The sequence below is a fragment of the Labeo rohita genome, chromosome 7 (genome assembly GCF_022985175.1).
Source record: "Labeo rohita strain BAU-BD-2019 chromosome 7, IGBB_LRoh.1.0, whole genome shotgun sequence".
Classification (NCBI taxonomy): Eukaryota; Metazoa; Chordata; class Actinopteri; order Cypriniformes; family Cyprinidae; genus Labeo; species Labeo rohita.
Genome location: NC_066875.1, coordinates 34,485,264 through 34,508,613, shown reverse-complemented (window position 1 = coordinate 34,508,613; position 23,350 = coordinate 34,485,264). Strand labels below are relative to the sequence as shown.

At 36.4% G+C, this 23,350-nt stretch overlaps 1 protein-coding gene across 1 annotated transcript; it reads left to right on the top strand.

Annotated features, from left to right (window-relative positions):
* The first annotated feature begins 1,352 nt into the window (after positions 1 to 1,352).
* On the top strand, positions 1,353 to 22,188 carry cd82a (CD82 molecule a). The gene is made up of 9 exons (XM_051115401.1): positions 1,353 to 1,499; positions 7,877 to 7,948; positions 10,637 to 10,709; positions 16,823 to 16,947; positions 17,257 to 17,331; positions 18,109 to 18,207; positions 18,570 to 18,743; positions 19,295 to 19,378; positions 20,960 to 22,188. Exons 2-9 carry the CDS (start codon positions 7,886 to 7,888, stop codon positions 21,035 to 21,037), a joined length of 771 nt encoding a protein of 256 aa, XP_050971358.1. The 5' UTR covers positions 1,353 to 1,499; positions 7,877 to 7,885; the 3' UTR covers positions 21,038 to 22,188.
* The last annotated feature ends 1,162 nt before the right edge of the window (positions 22,189 to 23,350 follow it).

Sequence of the window (23,350 nt, the reverse complement as noted above, 5' to 3'; positions counted from 1 at the left end):
CACATTAAAGAAAAACATGGATAATATCCCCATAATAAAATATATATATGTGACCCTGGACCATAAATCCAGTCATAAGTAGCATGGGAATATTTGTAGCAATACCCAAAAATACACTGTATGGTTCAAAATGATCAATTTTTCTTTTATGCCAAAAATCATTGGGATATTAGAGATCATGTTCCATTAAGATTTTTATCCGACAATACATTAAAACTTAATTTTTGATTCGTAATATGCATTGCTAAGAACTTCATTTAGACAAATTTAAAGGTGATTTTCTCCTCAGATTCCAGATTTTTAAATAGTTGTATCTTGGCCAAATATTGGATAAATCTCAGTTTTGTAAAATTTACCCTTATGACTGGTTTTGTGGTCCAGGGTCACATATGTATATGTTAATAATATGTAGCCTATATTAAGATTTTATGTTGCAGTATGTCAACAATATATGTTTTCTATATGCAACTATATTAAAACAACATGTATACAAAAATGTGTATGTTTATATATGTTTTTGTAATAATTTTAAAATGTGCCTTTTATTGAGTGGTTTCAGAATGGATGTACATGTGCATGGCATGTCTAAAAATGTATTACACATATGTAAACACATATTTGTATTTTATGTTAGTATTTGAATATTTGCCAGAATTTCTAAAAGGTTTCATAAATGTTTTACTTAATGTGACGATATTTTTCATATATGGAAATTGAATAGCCTAAACATATATTTGCATACCGAAGTTCAACTGTCCCGAATGAGCTGCTTGTTTCTGACAAGTAGCTACTTGTGGTTTTAGGGGATTTCAGTTTTCTTCCACCTACGTGCTATCTTGAATGCATCTTGTACTTTCAGTTTTGGTCTTTGATGACAGCTGCGAGTGATGAGCAGATTTGTAATGTAGATATTAATGGTCCAGCTCAACTGTTTTTAAAGTGCATGCTACTAGCTCAGGTAACAGGGTTTACCCTCTGTTGAAGCTTTCACTTTTATTTTCCTCCCACATGCTGTAAGTTATGCTTTTACATGCAACACGTTTGTATTCACATTTCAGCACATGGAACTCTTTAAATGAATGCTTAGCTTTCTCATAGACGACTTCGAGTGTAAAGCCTGTTAGATAGTGTCGTGGAAATATTCTTGATTGAAACTGAAAGAAAGGTATTGAGTCGTCTTGTCATTGTATGATTTATTCTTTGCAAAGAGTCAGCAAACATGCACATACAATCTGCAGTTGCTACTAAAAAGGGGAACTACCTATGCTAAGAAGATGTCTGACGTGTGAGATTAAAGTGTCAACAATAACTAGAAAAAAACCAGATGCTGAGGATGTAATATCAACAACAGCCACTTGGTGGAGATTATAAGAAGAGCAGCCTTTATCTTACAACTCCGGAGTCCAGGCTGCTCACTCGCGCTACACTCATTAACGCTGGACGAGACGCGCAGCTGACATCTATTGTACTTTTCTCATTTTCCCATCCCGACACTAAACGTGAGTATTTTTTGAAAACACAACCTTTTATGTAACGAATGTTGTATGTCTCATTTTGAATATTTCCTTTGGCTATACCTACAAAACAGCAGACGACGCGAAACTGAATGAAATGAAAAGTTTAAATAGAAAGATAGTCATGAGTTGGTCAGTTAGATCGTGTCTCTGCATTTCTTCGCAAATGTTTTATATCACAGGCAGTTTTATTCTTTTGGTGTGTCATGTGTAACAGATTTACAGTCAGTATAGTTTGGGTATTACTGCAGTAATTATGAACAGAGTTTACAATTGTCGCTTGTGCAACTGTCCTATAACTTTATTTCAGTTTTGTAGTTTGGACAATTTCCTGTTCATAATTTACTTCTATAAAACATTATCAAAACGTGTCAAGAGTTGTTTATTCTCCCACTCACTGTCATGATTTTGCTTTCAGTTTATGAAAATTTGACCCTTGAGCTGTTTTTATCAGGATAAGGAGAGTTTACAATATTTCTCATAGTCCTCAAAATAATTTACTTGTTAGTTTTGTTTAGTGTTATAAAAAAGCCTGTTTTCCACGCCTTCACAAAGTCTGTGTTTTTCCACTTTTAAAGTTTTTTTAGGGAGCTCTCTTTGTGAGGATGGTTTAATTCTTTACTGGTTATGAACTGTAATATGAGCTCTGTTGAATGTAGGTCAGGTCGGTTTACAACTGTAAGTGATTTGGCAAGTGAATTGAAATAGACCTTTTCTGTTTGGAGTCAAAAAGGAATTTAATTGGCACTAAAACTGTGTAGTTTGAGTCTGTCTTTGCCAAATCAGACTGTATGATTATGACCCCCAAATTTCGAATTGTGTCATCATTTACTCACCCTTAAGTGATTTCAAACCTGTATGAGATTCTTATGTTGACAATTAAAAAAAAAAGAGAGATTTTGAAGAATGTGGGTAACCAAACCATTGTTGATCTCCACTGACATCCCAGTGGATGTCTGTGGTGACCACAGACTTTTTGGTTTACCAGTATTCTTTCAAATATCCTCTTTTGTGTACCAGAAAGATGTTCATACAGGTTTGAAACAACTCGACACATTTACTTATGATGACAGAATTTAGATTTTGGGTAAACTATCCCTTTACATTGGATCAGTCAGTAACCTAAGTCACAAATAATAATGCATCAATAATGCATTAACAGCCTTCTAACAGTAATATGTTATACTGATTCATTTATGATTTCATTTACAGTCAAATGTATGTGCACAAGCAAAGTGCATGAATTCATTACATTTTAAAATACCTTTACAATTTTAACCATTTTATTGTATTAGCAGAGGCAAACTCTATCTGTATCTCCTAAACAGCACTAAGAATAAATTAAGACGAATAGAAACCAGATATTAAGTCAGTTTTTTTAAGTCATTTAACCAAATGGTCTGGTTTATGCTGTCTACATTATTTTTATAGCTCCATACACTTACTGTATGTCAACAATTATCTCTTCTGAGTTTGATTTATTTCACCGTTAGTATTAGGATATGCATCTGAGATAAAGTTGACAAGATGAAACATAACAAATCTGAGTATCGCTAGAGCAACTTCTAAACAATAACACTTTCTTTTTACTTTACAGTTCCAGTTTGCCTGCATTCCATTGATAGGTGGATGATTATTGTCTTTATAAACCATAGTCATCATTCAACCGTAGTCATCCTTCATTGTACAACTAGTCAACTTTAGTAACCTCTCCGTGCCATTTTAGTAGCTACTTGCGCAGCCCACTTTAACACGACTGGTGGCATCAAGCTGGTCTTTGTGTTCAGGTGGAGAGATTAACCGTCCTAATGAATGTACGCCTTGTTTCTGCCTGAAGTAACTGTGGATAGACAAGGCCATTGGCCCCAGTGGGCTTCCCCTTATTGGGGGTTTCACTTTTCTTTTTTCCACATGCTGTGAGGAGTGTGAGACTGTTTAGTCTCTCAAGAGGGGACACTCTGCACCCCTTCATGCCAGCCCGCTTGATGGTTGCCGTAGCAACCTGTTTGGCATGCACAAGTTCAAATGAAGTTGTCTTGGAAGTGACAAAGGCCTTGAATCATCAGCTTTAGGCTTTATTTTATAGCTTAACCAAATGCAATGAAGCTTAGTCACATTATACAAAGCATCCTTTTTTAATTGGCAAAGATGTTTGTGCTTTTAGTAATAGATTGCATAACACTCATGCACTTGTATGTTTACTTTGGACGTTAAACTTGCCGCCCCTCTAGGGATGTCATTGGTTTGGTGGTAACTTTAAGGCTACAGTGGGCTCCTGAGTGTGTGGAGTTTCTGCTTTTGTTCGATTTGAAAAGCGTGGCTGAAAGCTGCCATTGTGGTGGTGGGAAATCAAAGCTGGTTCTATCTCTGTGAGGCTTGGGGGAGGGTGGTTGGAGAGTGGGGTGTGAACTAGAGCCCCAGTGTACACTGGGTAGATGAGCTGAATGCTGATGAACTTCAGAATGAGGGCTGAGCCTACCTCTCCTCAAAGGATAATTGTAATTGCTTTAAGATACTCTCAAAGTGGCCGTACTCATTTCGCAAGCTTTGCTTAGATTTTCAGGTGATTTAAGGTTATTTTGCTGCTAAAGCAATTTCAGCAAAGAAAGAGATAAGATAAACTTCTACTGATAAGCAGGTCCTGTTAATATACATTGCCATGTCTCTCCCTGTGGTGGTGTGCTGGCCTGATTCAAATTTTAGTGCATTGTGACACACTTTTTATCTGAGGTTGGATAAGTTACATGCGTGTAGACATAATAGCTGTGACCTTCATATGTGGTACATCAGCTCAATGCTGACCCTGATCGGAAGCACAACAGTACTTTTATCAAGGTTGAATTTGTTTACAACCGCTTTCTGTTTATGTCTCACGTAGGACGTGGTACAGACATTAGGAAATTCACTCAAGGTAAAAATAAGGCCTTGTTTCACTCTACAGAATGAGGAAGTGCAGGTAATTTGATTCCACAGACTTCTGTTGCACGGGACATATCAGCGTCTGAAAAAAACATAATCTCTCCCATGGTAGAAAAATATGAGAGATTTTTAATTGAGCTGGTTGTACTGCTCAGCAGTACTGTGCTTCTCTCTCTAAAACTAAATTGAAAAAAGCTAGTTAAAAATGTTTTAAATTGTATTCCTTTCTCATGAGAATAGTTCTTCATGAACTGATTAAAAACTAGAAGTTCATGTAAGTTTCCTTGTGAAATTTGAATAAAATGCTTTTCTTTCTGTTACGTAACTTCAAAAAGACCAGAAAAGAAACTCTGTGGACAGACATTGGCTTATGGGATATTTTGGCTTTTTTTATCCACTTTTATCCCTCTATTTCTGTAGACTTACTTTGGGGCTAATCTTTTACAAGTGTTAGGCATGTTATTTTAAAAAAAAGTAATTAGTTATAGTTACTAGTTACTTCTCACGAATACTAACTGAGTTAGCAACCGAGTTACATCATCGTAAAAGTAACTTATTACCAGGGAAAGTGACTATTGTGCTCTTTTTTTAAAAAAATGTTCAAATATGTCAAATAACTTGAATGCCCCCAATATTATGTATGTTAAGTGAATAAAACATTAATCTAATCTACACTATTTTAATGTTGCTGTGGGAAAATGCGAGAGACACCTTCCAAGGGCTAAATATCACGTTATTGGGGTTGCTTCATGAAAAACATCCTGCGTACATCCCGCGTATTTTGATTGTACAGATAAGAGTAAGGTATCGTTTAAAACTGCGAAGGGTCTATAATATTGTATAATAACAACAAAAAATGTACTTTTGTACAATAAAGCAAAAACAGGGTGCGGTCTCTGCTGCAAACTACCTGAATCTCAGCGAATACCCACCTTACAGACATGAGATATATGCATAGAAAGCTTGAAATGTCTAATTTTAAATAAAGTAAGTCACGCTGAAAACAAATATTCTCTGATAAATTAATTTGTATGACGCCAATGCGAACTCCAGTTTTCCTGTCTAAACTCATTATCTCTAATGTAATCATGCTCATGAGCCGCTCCACTTTTCAGATGTTAAACATCCACGTGAGACGCGTGGACATGTAGGCAAACGCCCACATCACCTCCGTAAACAAACGTGAACATTCATCAAGTTCAGTTCGGGTACATTTCGCTTCTGGAAGATGACGCACTGAGAGGAATAAGCCAGAATTTAACTCAGAAGAAGAATGCAATGCGATGTGCAGATTTGCAGGTCCTATAGTCCTATGTTTGATTAATTGTTACTGACAAAAGTAATGCCATTAGTAATGCCATTTATTTATAACGCCGTTATTCCCATCACTGGTCTCTCATGTTCACTAAGGTTGCATTTCTTTGTTCAAAAATACAGTAAAATCCAAAAGATCCAAACAAACATGCTACATGTAGAATGAGCAGTTTTTATTTTTTTTTAAGATTTATTTTTGGCCTTTATTACGATAAGACAGATCATAGCTGAGAGAAGCGAAGTGGGAGAGAGAGAAGGGCGCAGGATTGGGAAAGGTCCTCGAACTGGGATTTGAACTCGGGATGCCCGTAGCGCGGTGGCGCTGTATGTCAGCGCGCTGTCAGCAAGGCTATCAGCGCCGATGCACAAGCAGATTTTGATGTGAATTAATTGTATAATTTAAAAATCTAAAGAAAAAACAGAATGGTCTGACCTTGGCTTTGTGATATTATGCTACAGAAAACATATCTGAACAAAACAAAAACAGCGGACAGGCTAAATGAGGATGCAAATTCATTCAATGACAGCAGGTGGCGCTTATGAAACAGCAGTGATACAGTTTTTCTTTGGTTCCTTTGTAAACAAAGAAGCTCTTCATTTCTAAATACTACATTAATATGCATTATATAGAGGCAAGATGAAAAGAAAATACCATCTAAACATATAAACCCTTCAACCTCAGTTCAGTTTTCTTCCTATATTTCAAGCATCATGAACAGCGAGTTTTGCTCTGCCTGCTACAGTATTTTCTCTTCTTTGCATTCATCTTTAGTGTCTCTGGCTTCTGTTAACGTTTTGTTAACAGTTAGTTTATTTGCCCAGTTAAATAATTAGTTGTGTGTTAATAATAGATCTAAAGGTTTTCCAACCATTAGTCAGAAGTGTATGCATTTAACAGTAATCTCCAGTAACCTTTTGTTTTTTTTAAAAAATCATACCGTTTGCATAATTTAAACCGGTTTACCATTCAAACCAGCACTGGTTTATAGATACTGAAATGTAATTTATTCCTGTGATGTTAGCAGCCATTACTAATAGAATAATCAATCTAATAGAAAACGTGTTATTATTATCAATGTTGATACAGTTGTGCTGCTTTTTAGGATTCTTTGATGAATAGAAAGTTTGAAGAACAGCATTTACTTAAAATAGAAGTCTTTTGTAATATTATAAAAGTCTTTACTCTTTCCTTTTTTAACAGTTTAATGCATCCTTGCTGAATAAAAGTATTAGTTCCTTCCAGAGTTTTTGGATATCAACAACAAAAAATGTGCATCATAAAGATACAGTTTATGTATCTTTGAACAGTATATGTACCCATAAAATGCAGTGCTGCTCTTCCGGTTATATAATGATACCCTCCAGTCAAATGTGATGTTCAGTAATTAAATTTTGCTGTAAAACAATTAGCAAGGGTTGAAGAGGCTCTTTAAATGTAGTATCTCTTGTATAGTATCTCTGAGTGGGATGAAAGTCCATCCATTCATCTCCACTGTAAGAAAGCTTTGAATGACCTCTTGTGTTTGTCTATAAATGGCTCCAGCAATAGTGTTTTCTCTATCTGTAGCCTGATCTGTTTTGTGGTGTTGCTCTATATCTGCTTATCATCATTCACAATTCTTTCGCCCTCTCTGAGGTCATTGGTGTGCCGAAGTGTGCCATGCAGCACACCAACAGGCCCACAAATAGCATGAGAAGCCTGTATAATACTAACCTATTAATGATGTGGGAATGTGGGTCATCGTCAAAAAACTGTGGCAACAGCCATCACGCAGTCCAGAGGAGAATATTGACCTATTCTGTGGAATTTAGATCTGTGTACTCCATAGATTTATCTGACGAGGACGGCATGCTCTGTCTGAAAGCGAGGCGGTATTGAATATTTAAACTGTAGCGAACAGATATATTAATATGTGTGCATGATGAAAATGGCACACCTTTGTTTACAAATTCAGTTTTTTTTTTTCTATTTAGCTCCCATCACTAATCCTACAAAAAAAGTTACTGTAATCCTTACAGCGTCTGTTCATTTCACAGAATCAAACATTTGCAATTTCTCTTAATCTGTGTCATGTATCATATAAACTGATCCTTAATTATTTCTGTTTCGCTGTTTTGGGTTTGTGCAGGTCAACAAAATGGGGAAAGGGTGCATCGCTGCGACCAAGTACTTCCTGTTTCTCTTCAACTTAATCTTCTTTGTAAGTTTCACTTTTTTAATGCAAGTTCAGTTATTTGAATCATTTGAGCTAGTACACAAACAGAATGTAAGCATTAAGTGTAACACTTTATACTACGGTTCAATTTGTTAACATTATTTCATGCATTAATAATCACGACCTAACAAATAACTACTGTTTTACAGCATGTAGTAATTTATGTTAATGTTAATTTTTAAATACACTGTTGTTCATTTATGTTAGTTTTGAACACATTAAGGTTAATGTTGTAATGTTGTAATGATATACCTGCATTTGAACTTTATAATGTTACTGCAGTTGGTATGAGCAAACTGTTTTTGGCAGGTTTTCTCATGAACCTTTTTCCAAGCCTGTTTCTTTTTATAAATTATGCTTTTTAGCTCACTCATGTCCTACTTTTCTTTTACACTGATATTTACCGAACCAGGGCTCACATTCGTATAAATAAGTCAATACTGTTTAAGGTCTTCCAGTTGATGAAAAACAACACGTGTTTATTAGTTGTAGGTGCGTTATAGCGGTCTTGCATCTCTCAGTCACAAGAATGCACGCTAGTTATCTTCCAGATGAAGTGTTTGCCATTTGTTACCCAGACAGTTTACTCTTCTCCATCTCAGAGAGAAACAGCCTGCTCTCCCTTGTCATCCTTGGGTTTGTTCCATGTAGGAAAAAACATAAAATCTCTGATCCAAGTTTATTCTCTGCAGGCCTGGGTGCTTAGGCTCAAAGAGCGCAGGAAGAGCCCAAAGATTAATTTCAACCATTTGTAACCCGACCTTGTACACTTAAATACATGTTTAAATGAGCCCAGGAAAATGTTTAGGCAAGTCAAATATATGACAACAACATTATGAGAGGAAGGTCTTATATTGGTGAAATTGGTGTGTTCAGTTAAATTATTAGAATAGCGTTTTTTTTATTATTTAGAAGAATTTAGAAATAAGGAATGACACAAACACATTATTATAATAGCCCACAATATTTGCAGTACACAAAGTTTACATTAGACTGTTACACAGAACTGAAACACATTAGAGAAAGAGAGAGTAGCAAGTAACAAAGAGCTGTGTGCTGAAATACATTGGTTTGATTTAAATAAAAGAATCCATCAAGAAGTGTTGCTGGGTTTGCCTTCAACACTGTTTTTTCCACATTATTTCTAAAGTTGCATTTTGACAAATTAACGCCCCAGTATACTTAAAGGAGACCTATTATGCTCCTTTTTACAATATGTAATATAAGTCTCAGGTTTCCCCAGCTCAAAATACGCCACAGATCATTTATTATCTAATTTTGAAAATACCTATTTTGAGTGGAAGCAGAAACACGCTGTTTTCGTGCATGTCTCTTTAAATGCAAATTAGCTGCTGCTCCACGCCCCCTTTTTCAGAATAGAGCTGTGCGTTTACAGCTCATACCTCAGATACTCTGCCAAAAAACGTCTGTTTTGTTTTGATTATCACATCTATCGCACTGAAATCATGCGCTTTAAAGCAATATTAGTTTAAACTTCTAATGCGTTTTTTCTAAACGCACGCACACAGAAAGCAGCTGTCGCACGGCATGTGAGTACTAAACTAAGTTCTCTTTCAGTTTTGTATTGCGCTTAAACTGTCAAGTTTGGTAAAAACAAGTTACAAAAACAGTCGGTTATGTCTGTGACGGTAAACAGCTGGGAAAGAAATCGCATGTTTATATTAGATCTGTGTGGAAGCAGTAATATTTAGTAAATAAATAAATACTTTCTTGCCTGCTCTGAGGCAGTGACTCTAAATCATTTCCTGTGCTCATCTGTGCAGCCAGCGAAAGAACAGTTAGCATGCTTTCCTCAAACTTTCGCCATGGCGTTAAAACTGGTACACCATTGTAGATTGCGAAAACACAGTTTAAAGAATTCCTCTGTGTTTGGAAACGTGCAGATTAAGGGGCGGTAATATTATAATAATATCCCCTTTCTACGTCACGGGAGGAGCAAAATCTTAGCGGCTTGTTTTCCAAAGGCTTACCAAAACAAAGTTGCTAAATTGTCCTTTTTCACATTTTTTTAAGTTGGTAGATGCACTGGAGACCTAATTAAAGCACTTAAACACTGAAAAAGTCTGATTTTCATTGTATGTCCCCTTTAAAGTGAAATCGAGGAGCAAACTTCACTGTGATCATATCAGAGCCTCCAGCATGCACCCCTAAATCATGCACCCCAGCACGTGCCCTGGTGTTAGACATAAGCAGTGGTAACGGAACGCTTGTCCGAGTGGGATAAGGCTGTGGTGTTCTTGAACTCATTGAACATCCGCTGCGCTCCCCCTCCCCTCCTGCCACTGCCACGCAGAAGCACGGCTCAATCAGTCCCAGATGTGAGCTGAGAGCAAAGCAGAACGAGTCTGGAACCCCACAGTTAGAGATCAGGGAACAGTTCATAGCTTCCTACGGGCCAGGATTAGTGTGTTTGTTGCATGCTCGCACACACAAGCACACAACCTTCCTGTCTTTCAGGGAACACATTAATACTAGAGTTTCCATCTTTAGCTCTGTCCAAGAGATTTGGAGTGAACAAGTTGCAGCTTGTAAACTGAAATGTGGGGCCCCTCGTTCCCCTCCTGTCCTGCAGCACATGATTGATTCTCTCCTTCTTTTTTCTTTCCTCTCTCTTCCTCTGCCCCCTGTCTATTCCTTTTTGTCTCTCTACAGATCTTCGGAGCTACAATTATGGGATTTGGACTGTGGATCCTCCTAGACAATCAGAGCCTCATTGCGGTGTTGCGTAAGTGTCTGCATAAAATGTGTGCAACCGTGAAACATCACGCAGGCGAACAAGCAGGAAAATTATGTTCCTAATAACCTAAATATACTTTCCTGGCCATTTTCTCTGAGATGGTTTGAAATGCGTTCACATGAATCTAAAAGGCTATGTAATGCCCCATGGGAGAGTTCCTTTGCTGTTAGTTGGTTGTAGTAAAATCCAGAGGAAGTGATGAGAAGTGCTGGTCGTCGGTCTTGTCTTTTTATGTTCTCATTAGTGAAGTTTTATCCCGTTCTACCTTTGAATAAAACCTCCTGGGCTTATGCGCCAGTGACTCAGACCCACTTTTACAGGGGCCATCTGTCTCTCGTTTTATTTTGTTTGACGATCACTGTTAGTCTTGTCTTAAAGTGCATGATTCAGGCTTTTTGGACAGATTGTCCATGATGGGCTCTGTCTTTTTCATCACCCCTCCCCCCTACACACGTCTGATCTGTTTTCCATCCCAGAGGCCATTGCCAAGCAGGCCGGAGCTACATGTTCACAGCTGGCTCCGGATCAGCTATTGAGTCCACGGCTCTGTGCGCGAGCCAGGCAGGGCCTGTGTGTGACATAGCACGTCTGAGGCAGTCTGCAGGTGCTCCCTCGCTGCCACACAGGGCTCTTTTAGCGACTGTCTCATTAGCATGCATCACGTCAATGCTCAGATCAAGCCTCTCGTTGCATTAGTCATTGGAAAGAACAAATTAACACTAGTGAGCAAGTATATACAAGGAGGGAAAAGAATGACTCTCTGTCTGCCTCTGTCACTTAATTCCATGTGGTCTTAATCTATACTACAGTTCGAAAGTTTGGAAACGGGAAGATTTTTTAGAGTTGCAAAACGATTAGTCGCGATTAATCGATTCAATATAAAAGTTTATGTTTACATACTATATGTGTGTGTTTACTGTGTATGTTTATTATGTATATATAAATACACTCACATACATGTATATAATAAGGAAAAATGTTAGATTTATAAGAAAAATATTTATATTTATATATAATATATATTATATCCAAGTGTGTACATACAAATACATACAAATATATATTTTTAAATATATACATATATGTGTGTGTATTTATATACACTATGGCTGTCAGTCGATTAAAACTTTTAATCTAAATAATTACATAATATGTCGAGTGCAAAATAAATTTGACTGTGAAAATACCCACAGAAGATTATTTAAAGCTATTTTTAGCTTGTTAAATGAGAAAGTATCAAGTACACATTACAAATTGTAGCTTTAGAAAGAAATATTTTGATTCAACATTACATTTATTACATTCAGGCCTATGGCACATAAAAGAAGGTAATATGAGAAACATCTCAGTATTTTTTGTTCATATTATGAAAGTCATGGTAACCAAAACAGCTTTGTTGCCAACAGTCTTCAAAATACTTTCACGTTCTACAAAAGAAAGGTTTGATACGACATTCACTCATTTGATTTGATTCATTCAAACAGCTGATTCATTCATGCACAAAGTAAATGGCTCTCTTTATGAATGGGCCTTGGAATCATTGATTCACACGATTCATTCAAAACACGGAATCATTCAGAAACTAAACACCGCTGTGTTGCTCGGACACGTGCAACAATTCTGTTATGGCTTCAAAGGTAATATGTTCTCTGCAAAATTGATTAAAAACACATAATATTGTGTTTAAAATATAAAACAATATAAACTTCTTATTTACTGAACTGTTGTATAAAATCACATTTAAGTTTGGGACAAAATCAGCACTAGTGTCATATTGCTTTTGCTGCCCGTGTGATATTGTGTGATATGTGATATATATAAATATGAGACAAAACACATACAGGGGCATTTTTTTTCACCAATATCTTGAATTTTAGGACATTACTTCATTTATGGAGTTGTTGCCCTGCATTGTATTTGTCAAAAGAGAAATCATTCATCAGAAATCATTCTAATATGCTGATTTGCTGCTCAAGAAACATTTCTTATTATTATCAGCATTGAAAACAGTTGTGCTGCATTATATTTTTGTAGAAAATGTAATACATTTTATTTCTCAGAATTACTTGAATCTGTTTTTTAAAGGGCTAGTTCACCCAAAATGAAAATTCTGTCATTAATTACTCACTCTTATGTCATTCCAGACCCACCAGACTTCATCTTCACAAATTAGGATATTTTTGATGAAATCCGAGAACTTTCTGACCCTGCATAGACCGCAACACAACTAACACATTCAAGGCTCAGAAAGGTAGTAAGACATCATTAAAAAAGTCCATGTGACATCAGTGCTACAACCGTAATTTTATGAAGCTACGGGAATACTTTCTGTGTGCAAAGAAAGCAAAAATGAAAGCAAAAATAACAACTTTGTGGTACTCTCCTGAATGTGTAGCGAAGACTGACACAGAAGATAAGAAATTGTTGAATAAAGTCAGTATTGTACTTTTTTTGCACACAAAAAGTATTCTCATAGCTTCATAATATTACGTTGAACCACTGGTGTCACATGGACTATTTTATCAATGTCCTTACTATTAATTATTAATTATTAATTAATGACAGAATTTTCATTTTTTCAGGTGAACTATTCCTTTAATGCATCTTTTCTGAATAAAAGTAATTATTTCTTTAAAAAGCTAAAATCAGTAAATATGACATGGCTGAATTGATTTTAGTCTGTAACATAAGGTTGTGTGAACATGAACACTGCTCAAAGCGCACTGACAGTTCTCAGATTTACGGAAACATTACAGTAGTTGACTTGGAAAGGGTCAGAGCATTTTAAAGGTTGTCTTGCAAAATGTAGTGTGCCTGACCCAAGACTTGAACCCAGTCTGAGTGGCTACGCTGTAAAAAAAGTTTTCGGTTTGATTGATTGTTCAGAGCAGAAAACTGATTTTAAAAAGTGCAGGCTCACACCATAGCACGATACCCACAGCAGTGAATCTGTCAACCTCTCGTATTCCTCCTTTGCACGTCATAATTCATCTGACAGACACATTCCTGCAGTCCACAGCAGCTACTCGCTGTTTGTTGGAACTCCCAGCCATGCATGCAAACAGTGAGCCCATCGTAAAAAAAAAAAAAAAAAAAAAAAAAAAAAAAAGTTTTCTGAACATCATTGTTTTCCTAATCCAAATGCCAGTGGCCTTCACTGGCTCAACTGATCCCTAGAGGATTTTCCTGTTTCCGTTAGACACCATTAGGCACTTCAACAGCATGGGGTGGTTTGAGATTTACAGTACTGAAGCTACAAAAGGCCCACACATCCAAATCTGAAACGCAGACACATGTTTTATGCTTTTATTTGCAGTGTCACTGCCCATTCTTGGGGTTTGTGCACTGGATGGAATAATTGAAAATGAATCGTTGCGTTCATTGCAACTGGTTTCCTCAGCCAAATGCTTTGAACTTGGTTTCTGCTGAAAATAGTGGTTGAACTTAAAAGGGCATTTGCTTTGTTAAGGAAAAAGTCTTGCCCTTCATTCTGCTATTGTTTGTGGGATTGTTATGGTGACAGAGAATTTTGATAATATTTACCACATGGCATTATGAGCCTCATGTCAGTATTTCCAATTTAAAACTCTGATTTTATTTTTTTAATTGCATTAACAGCTGTTTACCAAGTGTTAAGTTAAACATTTCGGAACAACCAACCGCTGTGCTTCTTGTGAGAATTTCTTCGCGATGAACAGAATGGCCCGAAATGATTCCAAACAAGATAACTCACTCCATATTGTTCCCTAGGATGCTGGATTTGTTTGCTTACCAAACGCAATCCACTGGTTCTCAGTTTCCAGCTTCTGGGTTTCCCAGTATCCAGTTCTCTCTTAATCATTAATTACTAAATAGCCTGAATTATGTAAGATGTAGACAGTGCCTTCTCAAGCATGTGAAAGGATTAACTCATTCTGTTATTTGTGCTTTGACGCATGCTGTAATCATCAGGGTTGAGATGGTCATCTCATCTGAGTGCTTGGTTTCGTAATGATGATTACATCGGGTCACATGATGGGCCATTGTATCCTCTGCAACCACAGTCACACAGACGCTGGTATTGTTTGCAAGGCTGTCTGTGGTAATGTTGTTTTTGCTGGGGAGCCATTGAGGTATTTTGAGGTAGGGTGAAATGACAGAGGCTTTTCAGTCAATACGCATGAAAGCCTGACTGAAGCAGGACCAGGACACAGTTGGAGAATGTGCTGCTGCTTTGAGGTGAAGCCACAGAATGTCTGACCCAACTGTTCAACGGTGTACAGTGAGCATCGCCTGGTACTATAGGCCGTCATGTCTCAGTCAGGATTGCAAGGGAGTCCTGCCAACCCCATCTCAACATTACACAATTGATATTCATGAGGACAACCCGAGACTGTATTTACTGGCTTGGAGTATTTGAGACCAAAATTAGTGTTTGGCATGCAAATTGTGCAGTAGTGCATTTTATTTGGTAGAGTTGAAGCTAAATTGTGCTAGATTGTGCTAAATGTAAATCTCAAAATACAAAAGGTATTGGTAACACTTTAAAATAAGGTTACATGATTTATTAATCTAGGTTAATATTAATTTATAAATATGTTATTGTTTCTTGTAAACATATGTTAATTTAACTTGAAAGATTATAAATATACTCTACTGTTTAAAGGTATTATTTACAAGTCTCTTATGGTCACCAAAACTGCGTTCGTTTAAAGAAATATAGAACAAAAAGTAGTATTTTGAAAGAATTTTACAATTTAATATAATTGTTTTTTTATTTTAATGTTTTAAAATGTCATTTATTCCTATGATGGCAAAGCTGAATTTTCAGCAATCAGTCCTTCATTCTTCAGTGTCACATGATCTTTTAGAAATCATTAAAATATGCTGATTTATGCTTCAGTAACATTTCCTGTTATTGATGTTGAAAATGTTTTTTTGCTTAGTGTTTTTGTGGAACCATGATATTTTTTTTTTTAGGATTTTTAGATGAATTGGAAGTTCTAAAGAACAGCATTTTTTCAGATAGATTGTTATAAAACAATGTGAAAACCTTTGCTGTCACTTTTGATGGTTTTACTTCTGTAAAAAAGATAAAAATATTAATTTCTTGAAGAAAAAAGTCATTCTGACCACAGCAATTTATGGAAGCCAGTTTCCACCACCGAATAAAAAATAAAAAAGGTTATTATGAAACTGTATCTTACAATTCTGACTTTTTTTCTCAGAATTACACTGCCCTCCAAAAGTTTAGAAACGCCCTAGAAAAGTGGGGTTTTGGACAATACTGGCATGAATCCTTTTAAATTTGTGATAATTTTGCACTGATAAGGGACAACACAAAGTACGAAAACATATTTTATTACATAAACAGTTTATACATAGAAAAAACTTACATTTTCAGTTCATCAAAATATCCACCATTAGCAGCTATGACAGCTCTGCATAATCTGGGCCTAAATTCATTGTATTCTAAACTTCATTGGCAATCAATTGTTGAAGCTATTAAGGTGTGCTGACCCATAAATCTTTTAAAAACCTGGGCCAAGTTTAAACCAGTAATCAGGCATCACAGCTGGCAAAGGGGCATGTCTGACTTTGACATGTATATATTGCCATTAGTATGTAATCAAAATGAAAATTATTATTGCTGGTCTTCAATGATAATGTCAAGTTACTTTAATGTATTTGCACCAAAAAAGATAAGGATTTATGCTGATATCGTCCAAAACCACAGTTTGCCAGGGGTGTTTCCAAACTTTTGGAGGGCAGTGTACATGATACAATTCTATATATCTATTATATCTCGCAATTCTGACTTTTTTTTTAGAATTGCAGTTGCCCGAAAAAAAGCAAAAGAGTTGTGAGATAAAAACTTGCAATTACCTTTTTTATTATTATTTTTATTTAGTGGCAGAAATGGGCTTCCAGAAATTAGCATTGACCAATATTAATGAATAATGCCGAAGTATTTTCATTGCTTTTTCATGTTAACTATTGAACTGACCAATTTTAATGTACAGAAAGTGCCACCAAAGTGTGGAAAATAACTGAATCACTGCTCATTAACACAGTTACGATTATTTTGTAATCAAGATTGTGTTTGTATTTCTCACTAACAGAGGAGTCATCCATGGTCCTGAAGGTGGTCTCTTATATTCTGATTGGTGTGGGCTCATTCTCCATGCTTCTGGGATTTTTGGGCTGTCTGGGGGCCATCTATGAGATCCGCTGTTTGCTTGGATTGGTAAGACACAAAAATGTATCAGTGTACTATTTTTAACATCTTTCCTAATTAAATTTGTTTTTGTAAATCACATGTCATTTTGTCTCGTGCAAACTCAAAGTACAAAAGGAACTTCTGCTCTCATGTGTAAATTTGCTGTGCTGAGCGGTTTCGTTTCACATAACCTGGGTAGACTGGACTGAACCAGCTGTTACGTTTCTGTTGCACATATGTGCAGACTGTGCAGCACATATGTGAGACTGACATATGTGGTGGGCGTCCACATGAGTCTGTGATATCTGAAGCCACTGTCTTTTTCTCTCTCTACAGTACTTCGCCTGTCTATTGCTCATCCTCCTTGCTCAAGTGGCTGCTGCTATTCTCATCTATTTCCAGCGGGATGTGGTGAGTGGCTGCCGTAAAGGGATAGTTCACAGAAGATATAAAGTCCTACAGGTTTTGAACAAAATGAGGGTGATTAAATAATCACAGAATGTTTATTTATGGGTCAACCATCTCTTAAAGCCTGGCATCAGAACATTTCTGAGGGCAAGACACTGGCATGCATGTTAAAATGCTTTGGAAAAGTTGAGGTCAGATCTCCATGTGTTCCATTTGCCAGCTAGATTTCATCGTGAAGGTTTTGTTTAGATTTCTGGAACAGCTTGAAAAGAGGTCAAGAGAATCAGTGGTTGAAAATGAAAATGCACTGCCCCCTATCGCATATACCAAAAAGTACACACATTTGAGGCTGCTGTTGTTTAACAAACCTTCACCGTGGTGACCTATGAGAAAAATAATCACATGATAGTTAGACAGAATGAGGATGAATGGGCACAAACACTTCTGCACGCTTGTCTCAGTGGACGCTATAGGAAGCATCTGAGCAGGATATACAGTACAGTAAATCACAGAGTATTTAGAGCAGGGAGATGATAGATGCTGTCATCTCGGACATAAATGCGAACCGGTTTGGAGACAAGATGAGCATACAGTTGAAGATTTGCTTCCAAAACAAATGCTTCTCTCATGGGAAAAGATTTGTGTGAGACAAGTGTGTTTGAACTCTGTTCCATTTTAGCAGCTTAGTAACAACTGTTTCCTCACTCAGCAAAGTGAATCTCAGGTCAAATACCTGGGGCTAGAAAAGTAAACCACTGACGCGCTTAACTCTCATTGCAGTTGAGGAAGGAGGCGAGCGAAATTGTGTCCCAAGTTGTGGTGAACTACCCTGGACAGAACAAAACCGCAGAGCAGGCCTGGGACTACCTCCAGAGAACAGTGAGTTGAGAATGGGCATAACTCACACATTGTCTTTAATTCAGGCTAGAGACGTGTATTCTATGTACTGTATGTATTTGAATGTATTGGCATGAAAACCACAAGGTTTCTGTGGGAGGTACAAGCTCTGGAATGTAGAAATGCTTGTTGGGTTGATAGTTTAGCTTTTTAGACGTTGAGACTGTTGACTGTTCATTTGCTTACATTTAAAACATGCCATTGACATCTCAAATTACATAAATCAATTTTTTGCACTGGAAAAGTGTATTAGCAAGAATACTTCACACATTTTAATGAGGAATTAGTGGGTTGGTGTGATTATAAATGATTAAGATGTGGGTTGAATATATTCTCTGTCTCAGATGCAGTGTTGTGGCTGGAATGGACATGAGGACTGGGTTGCCAACCATTTCATAAAGAATAATTCGCTGGGATTGTACCCATGCTCCTGCCACAATGCCTCCCTCCCACCAGATAATGTGGCTGATAGTGGCTTCTGTCAGGCCGCATCTAATGATTGGCCCATCTATGAGACGGTATGGGTTATATTGGTTATGTTAAACATTTTAATGTGTTAAATAAGTCTCAATTTCACCCTAGTTCTTTGTGTAATTCTTAAAGTGTTATTAAAGCGATATGAAAATGTGGTTCCAAACTTGTATGACTTTCCTCCTTCTGTGGAAGTTATGATTTTCAAGAAGAATGTTAGTAAACAAGCAGTTTTGATTGCTGTTGACTTCCAGTGTATTGCCAAAAAATATATGCAAATCAGTGAGAATCGAAATGGTTTACTGGAATTCTTCAAAATATCTTCTCTTTTGTTCCACTGAAGTCATACAGGTTTAGAATTACATGATGGTGAGTAAACACATGAATTTAAAAGATGAATTTTTATTTTTGGGTGGACTATCCTTTGACATGATAGATAAATACATCATTTTACCAAACACCGTGGGCAAATTTATTACACCTGCCTGAGAAAGATGATGGCTGAAAAATTACATTTCATCATTTTTCTGAATTTTGAGTTGCATAAATCTACACAATGTTGCGATGTTATGACACAGTATTTTTCTGTCTTTATCAGGGCTGCCTGGAGAATGTGGGGAGCTGGCTCTTCACAAATTACGGAATTATTTTGGGAATCTGCCTTGGTGTGGCTGTCATTGAGGTATGTTGTATCTCCTCCGCCCAGCATAAACAATACACCTCTTCATTACTAAGAAATGTTGGGATGTTTATTATTAATCAAGTTGTGCTGTGGACTCTAAGAAAGAAAACAAACAAAACAAATCTGTCACTGAGTCGGAACCTTTTTAATACTAATATATGGGCCACACTACAGAATTGATACAGAAACTGCTAGGACTGCTGTCCCACAACCAAAAAAACATATTTAAAAAGCATTTAAGTATTCAAATCTTAGTTGTTTACTAAGATCATTTTATTATCTATTTAAACCCACAATAATATTTCAAATACCAGTAAGCTTAATATATATAAAATCATCATTTAATGGGTACTTGCAATTGGGAGGTGGCTGTCCCAAACCCTAACCTCTAAATTACAACTTATGAAAATGATACTGAAATAATTTTTGCATTTATTCCATTGTTGTTTTTAAAAATATCTTTTTTATATATTCTTTGTAAATTCTGAAACTTTATGTAAAAAAATGTGTCCCACATTTTCATGTCACTACCAAAACAGTCTCTGTTTTAGTCCATTGGCTGAGACCCTACATTTATGATCAGGAAATATTTATGTGTCGTTCTCTCTCATAGCTACTTGCTGAGTAGATAGGCCCCATCATTTTGAGGTAAATGTGAACAAAAGTATGAAAAATCTGTGTGTAACTTAAAAGAGTGTCATTTTTCTATAATTAAACATTTTTGGGAGTTATTTAATTAACATTGATTACAGCTGTTCAGAACTGTACTAGCTAAATTTTGAGCTAGGCTCAAAAGTATCTAAAATAGCCACAACCAAAACATTTGGTGGTGTTTCAGTGACATCTTTGTTTTTTTTTTTTTTTTGGGTGTTATCTTATAAAATTGTCACTGTTAAAATTCTGTAATGTGATGTGGTTGCTACCAAAACATTACTGTCACTACCAAAATATGCTGTCACGACCAAAACATGGGTTTTGTCAGAAATAAAGTATACTAAATTATCAACTAAAATGTTATGATAGTGTTTGATTCAATCTTTATTTAAACTAATGAATCAAACTTTTTGCCTTTTACATAGAAACACTGAATACAACAAATCTCATAAATCACACTTGAAGTATTGTAAAAATTGTAATTGTTATTGATTTACCTCTGAAACTATAAAATAGAAAAAAAATATATTTACAAGGAAGATGTAAGCAAAATCTTAATAGGTCAATATAACCCTTCTTCTTAAATTATACATTAGTGTGTTTCAGTAGTGACACATTTGGGGAAAGGACAAATATTCCAAAACTCTCTGAAAATACAAAATCAGAATTAACTGCACAATTACTAGAAATGTGTACACTGGATATTACACAATTTGCATACATACAAAATTTGTGGAAAAATACGTTTTTGAACCAATTCTCTAGAATGGCCTATATACACTTTAGGTACTCACGTGTACCATTTAGGGGTACATAAGAAACAAATATGTACCTTTTAGCTTTTGTGTCTTAGGGTGCCGACCAAATGACAACACTGTACCTTTTAAAAAAACAGTTTTCTGAAGAACCATTGTTTGTTTCCCACAGCTCCTTGGCATGATACTTTCTATGGGCCTTTGCAAGAGTGTACACCAAGAGGACTACACCAAAGTGCCAAAGTACTGAGGAGGAAACATGGACACTTGCACACAAATGTATTCAGTCCTTCCTTATTTACTTGGAACAACAGATCTCCCTTTTTTTCTACAGTATATACAAAAGATAAACTTTAGGGTTATCCTTAGTCATGAGATTTCACTCTATGTCCATAACACTATCCCCTGTGATATTTAATCAGATCTTTTTTTAGTCCAGTTTGAATAGCCCATTGTATGACAGTCTGAAGTGTAGAACATGAAAGCTGCCCACATAAATTAATGAAAAGCGTATGACGAGACCTGGAGCCCATGAATAGTCTATTTATATAACAACACTCTTTAACACCCAGCCTGGTCTGTTTGCTTTGATATTTCTTCATTGTAGCAGCCCAAACTATGAGTTAACAGCCTATTAAACTTCGGTTTATGCTTTATAGACAACAGAAAACCACAAAGGCCTGCTTTTGGTAAAACAAGGGACTTTTCTTTAGATATTTAGCGTGTGTTTATTTTGTGGTATACGTAGAGGCAGTTCCCACTCTGCCCTAGTGGCACGTCCTGAATAAGAAAATTGTCTGTGTTATAGTCCATCATTCGTGTTTGTACATCAGTGTTGTTTCAGGTTGCTTTTGTTTATTTTTATTAGTGTGTATATATTTTAGATTTCATTTGCATGTTGGTTTGTTGTTTGACAAGTCTAGGGAGTCCAACGTTTTCTTTTTTTGTACAGATGATAAATTGTGTCTTTTCTACATGCTCAACTTGAGTATATTTGTAAGGAAGTACAATATAAAGCTATTCCTTGATGATGTGAACCAAAATGATGATTACCCCCCCCCAAAGTTGACTGCAGACTTGATTTTTTTTTTGATTGCATTGATCCTAATTTAACTGATTTTCTCTTGCACCACTATGACTTTAATTGTATACTTGCTATGACAAGTATAAATGGGAAAAATCTAACAGTGTTTTCTGTCATCTGTAATAGTTCTTTTGCATATGTACAACTTTGAGTTCTTAATAAAAGGTACACTTATTTTAATGTTGCAAAAAAATCCTATTTTTTTTAATACAGGGAATACAGTCCTCTACCAAGTAATTATGAAACGATAGAAGTATTGTAACTACATGTACCTTTCTGAAGCTGAATGTGTTATAATAAATAACTCAACAAACCTATTTGCTCTCAGTGTTTTTATCCATCATGTACTTCTGCCAGATCCTCACTAGGTGGCAGTAGCACATCTGTTCTAGTTAATGTGAACTTGAAAGTGGTGGTCAACACTTAAGCTTTAATTCAGAATGATTTGCATTGTAGGTAATTAGTAAATTATTAAAAACAAAAATATGTCTTAACATATATCTTCTGCTTCTGCAAATCTGTTTCTGGTCTTCCTCAAGGGGTCATCATGGTGGTCTGTTTCTCTTCTGTGTTTCTATGAGGTGTTAAATGACACGGCCCACCCTTGGTTCTCCCTCAACAATAGAGGGTTCATTGCCACCTGCTTGCCCCTTTCACATCCGGCCTGCCCGCCGAGCTCCATCCTGTTTTCAGAAGTCCATGACTTTCCAGATTCTTGCCCAGCTGCCACACACATGGATACTCATGGTCAGCTTGTCTTTTTTAGATGCATTAATCCACTATGAATGCAGTATATTATGAATTTTCCCACTGAAAGTCTTCAGTACAGTGTGTATTTTTTTTCTTTTTAGACCTGAGCATTTATATCTCCATTAATCTATGGTAATTCAACTCATAAAGGACGTCAGTTTCCTTTCCCATCCTTCCGGTAATGCTCTGCTCCAGGTCTCCAGAGCTACACTTGTAATTATAATGTTGACGGGCTGACATTGGAGCTGAGCTGTCTTTTGTCAGAAGGCAGTCTGGAATATCGCTCTGATCATATACTGCCAGCCTGCCAAACAACAACAGCTGCTGCTGCTCTTTGCTGTAAAAGCTTTCATAGACAGCAGAATTATTTAATCGTGCGACTTTATACAGTTGTTGAATGCTGACTTTTCATGAAGTGGTTTTGAAACTGCATTTTATAAGCAATATTTACAAGTCTCACATTCTTCATATGAGATCAGTTTTGCAATGTTTTCTAATGTTTATAAACGCATAAAGAGAAAAATACTGTATTATACACTGATGGTCACTGTGAGAAAGAACAGCTGACAGGAAGCCACGGAGACGTGTATGACTGCACGAGACAGAGTTGTCATTCACACACACACACACACACACACACACACACACACACACTTGTGACCGAGTCATACTCCGCTCACCCTCATTGAATTTAATCTAATTTCACTTCACATAGATGGCTAATGAAGG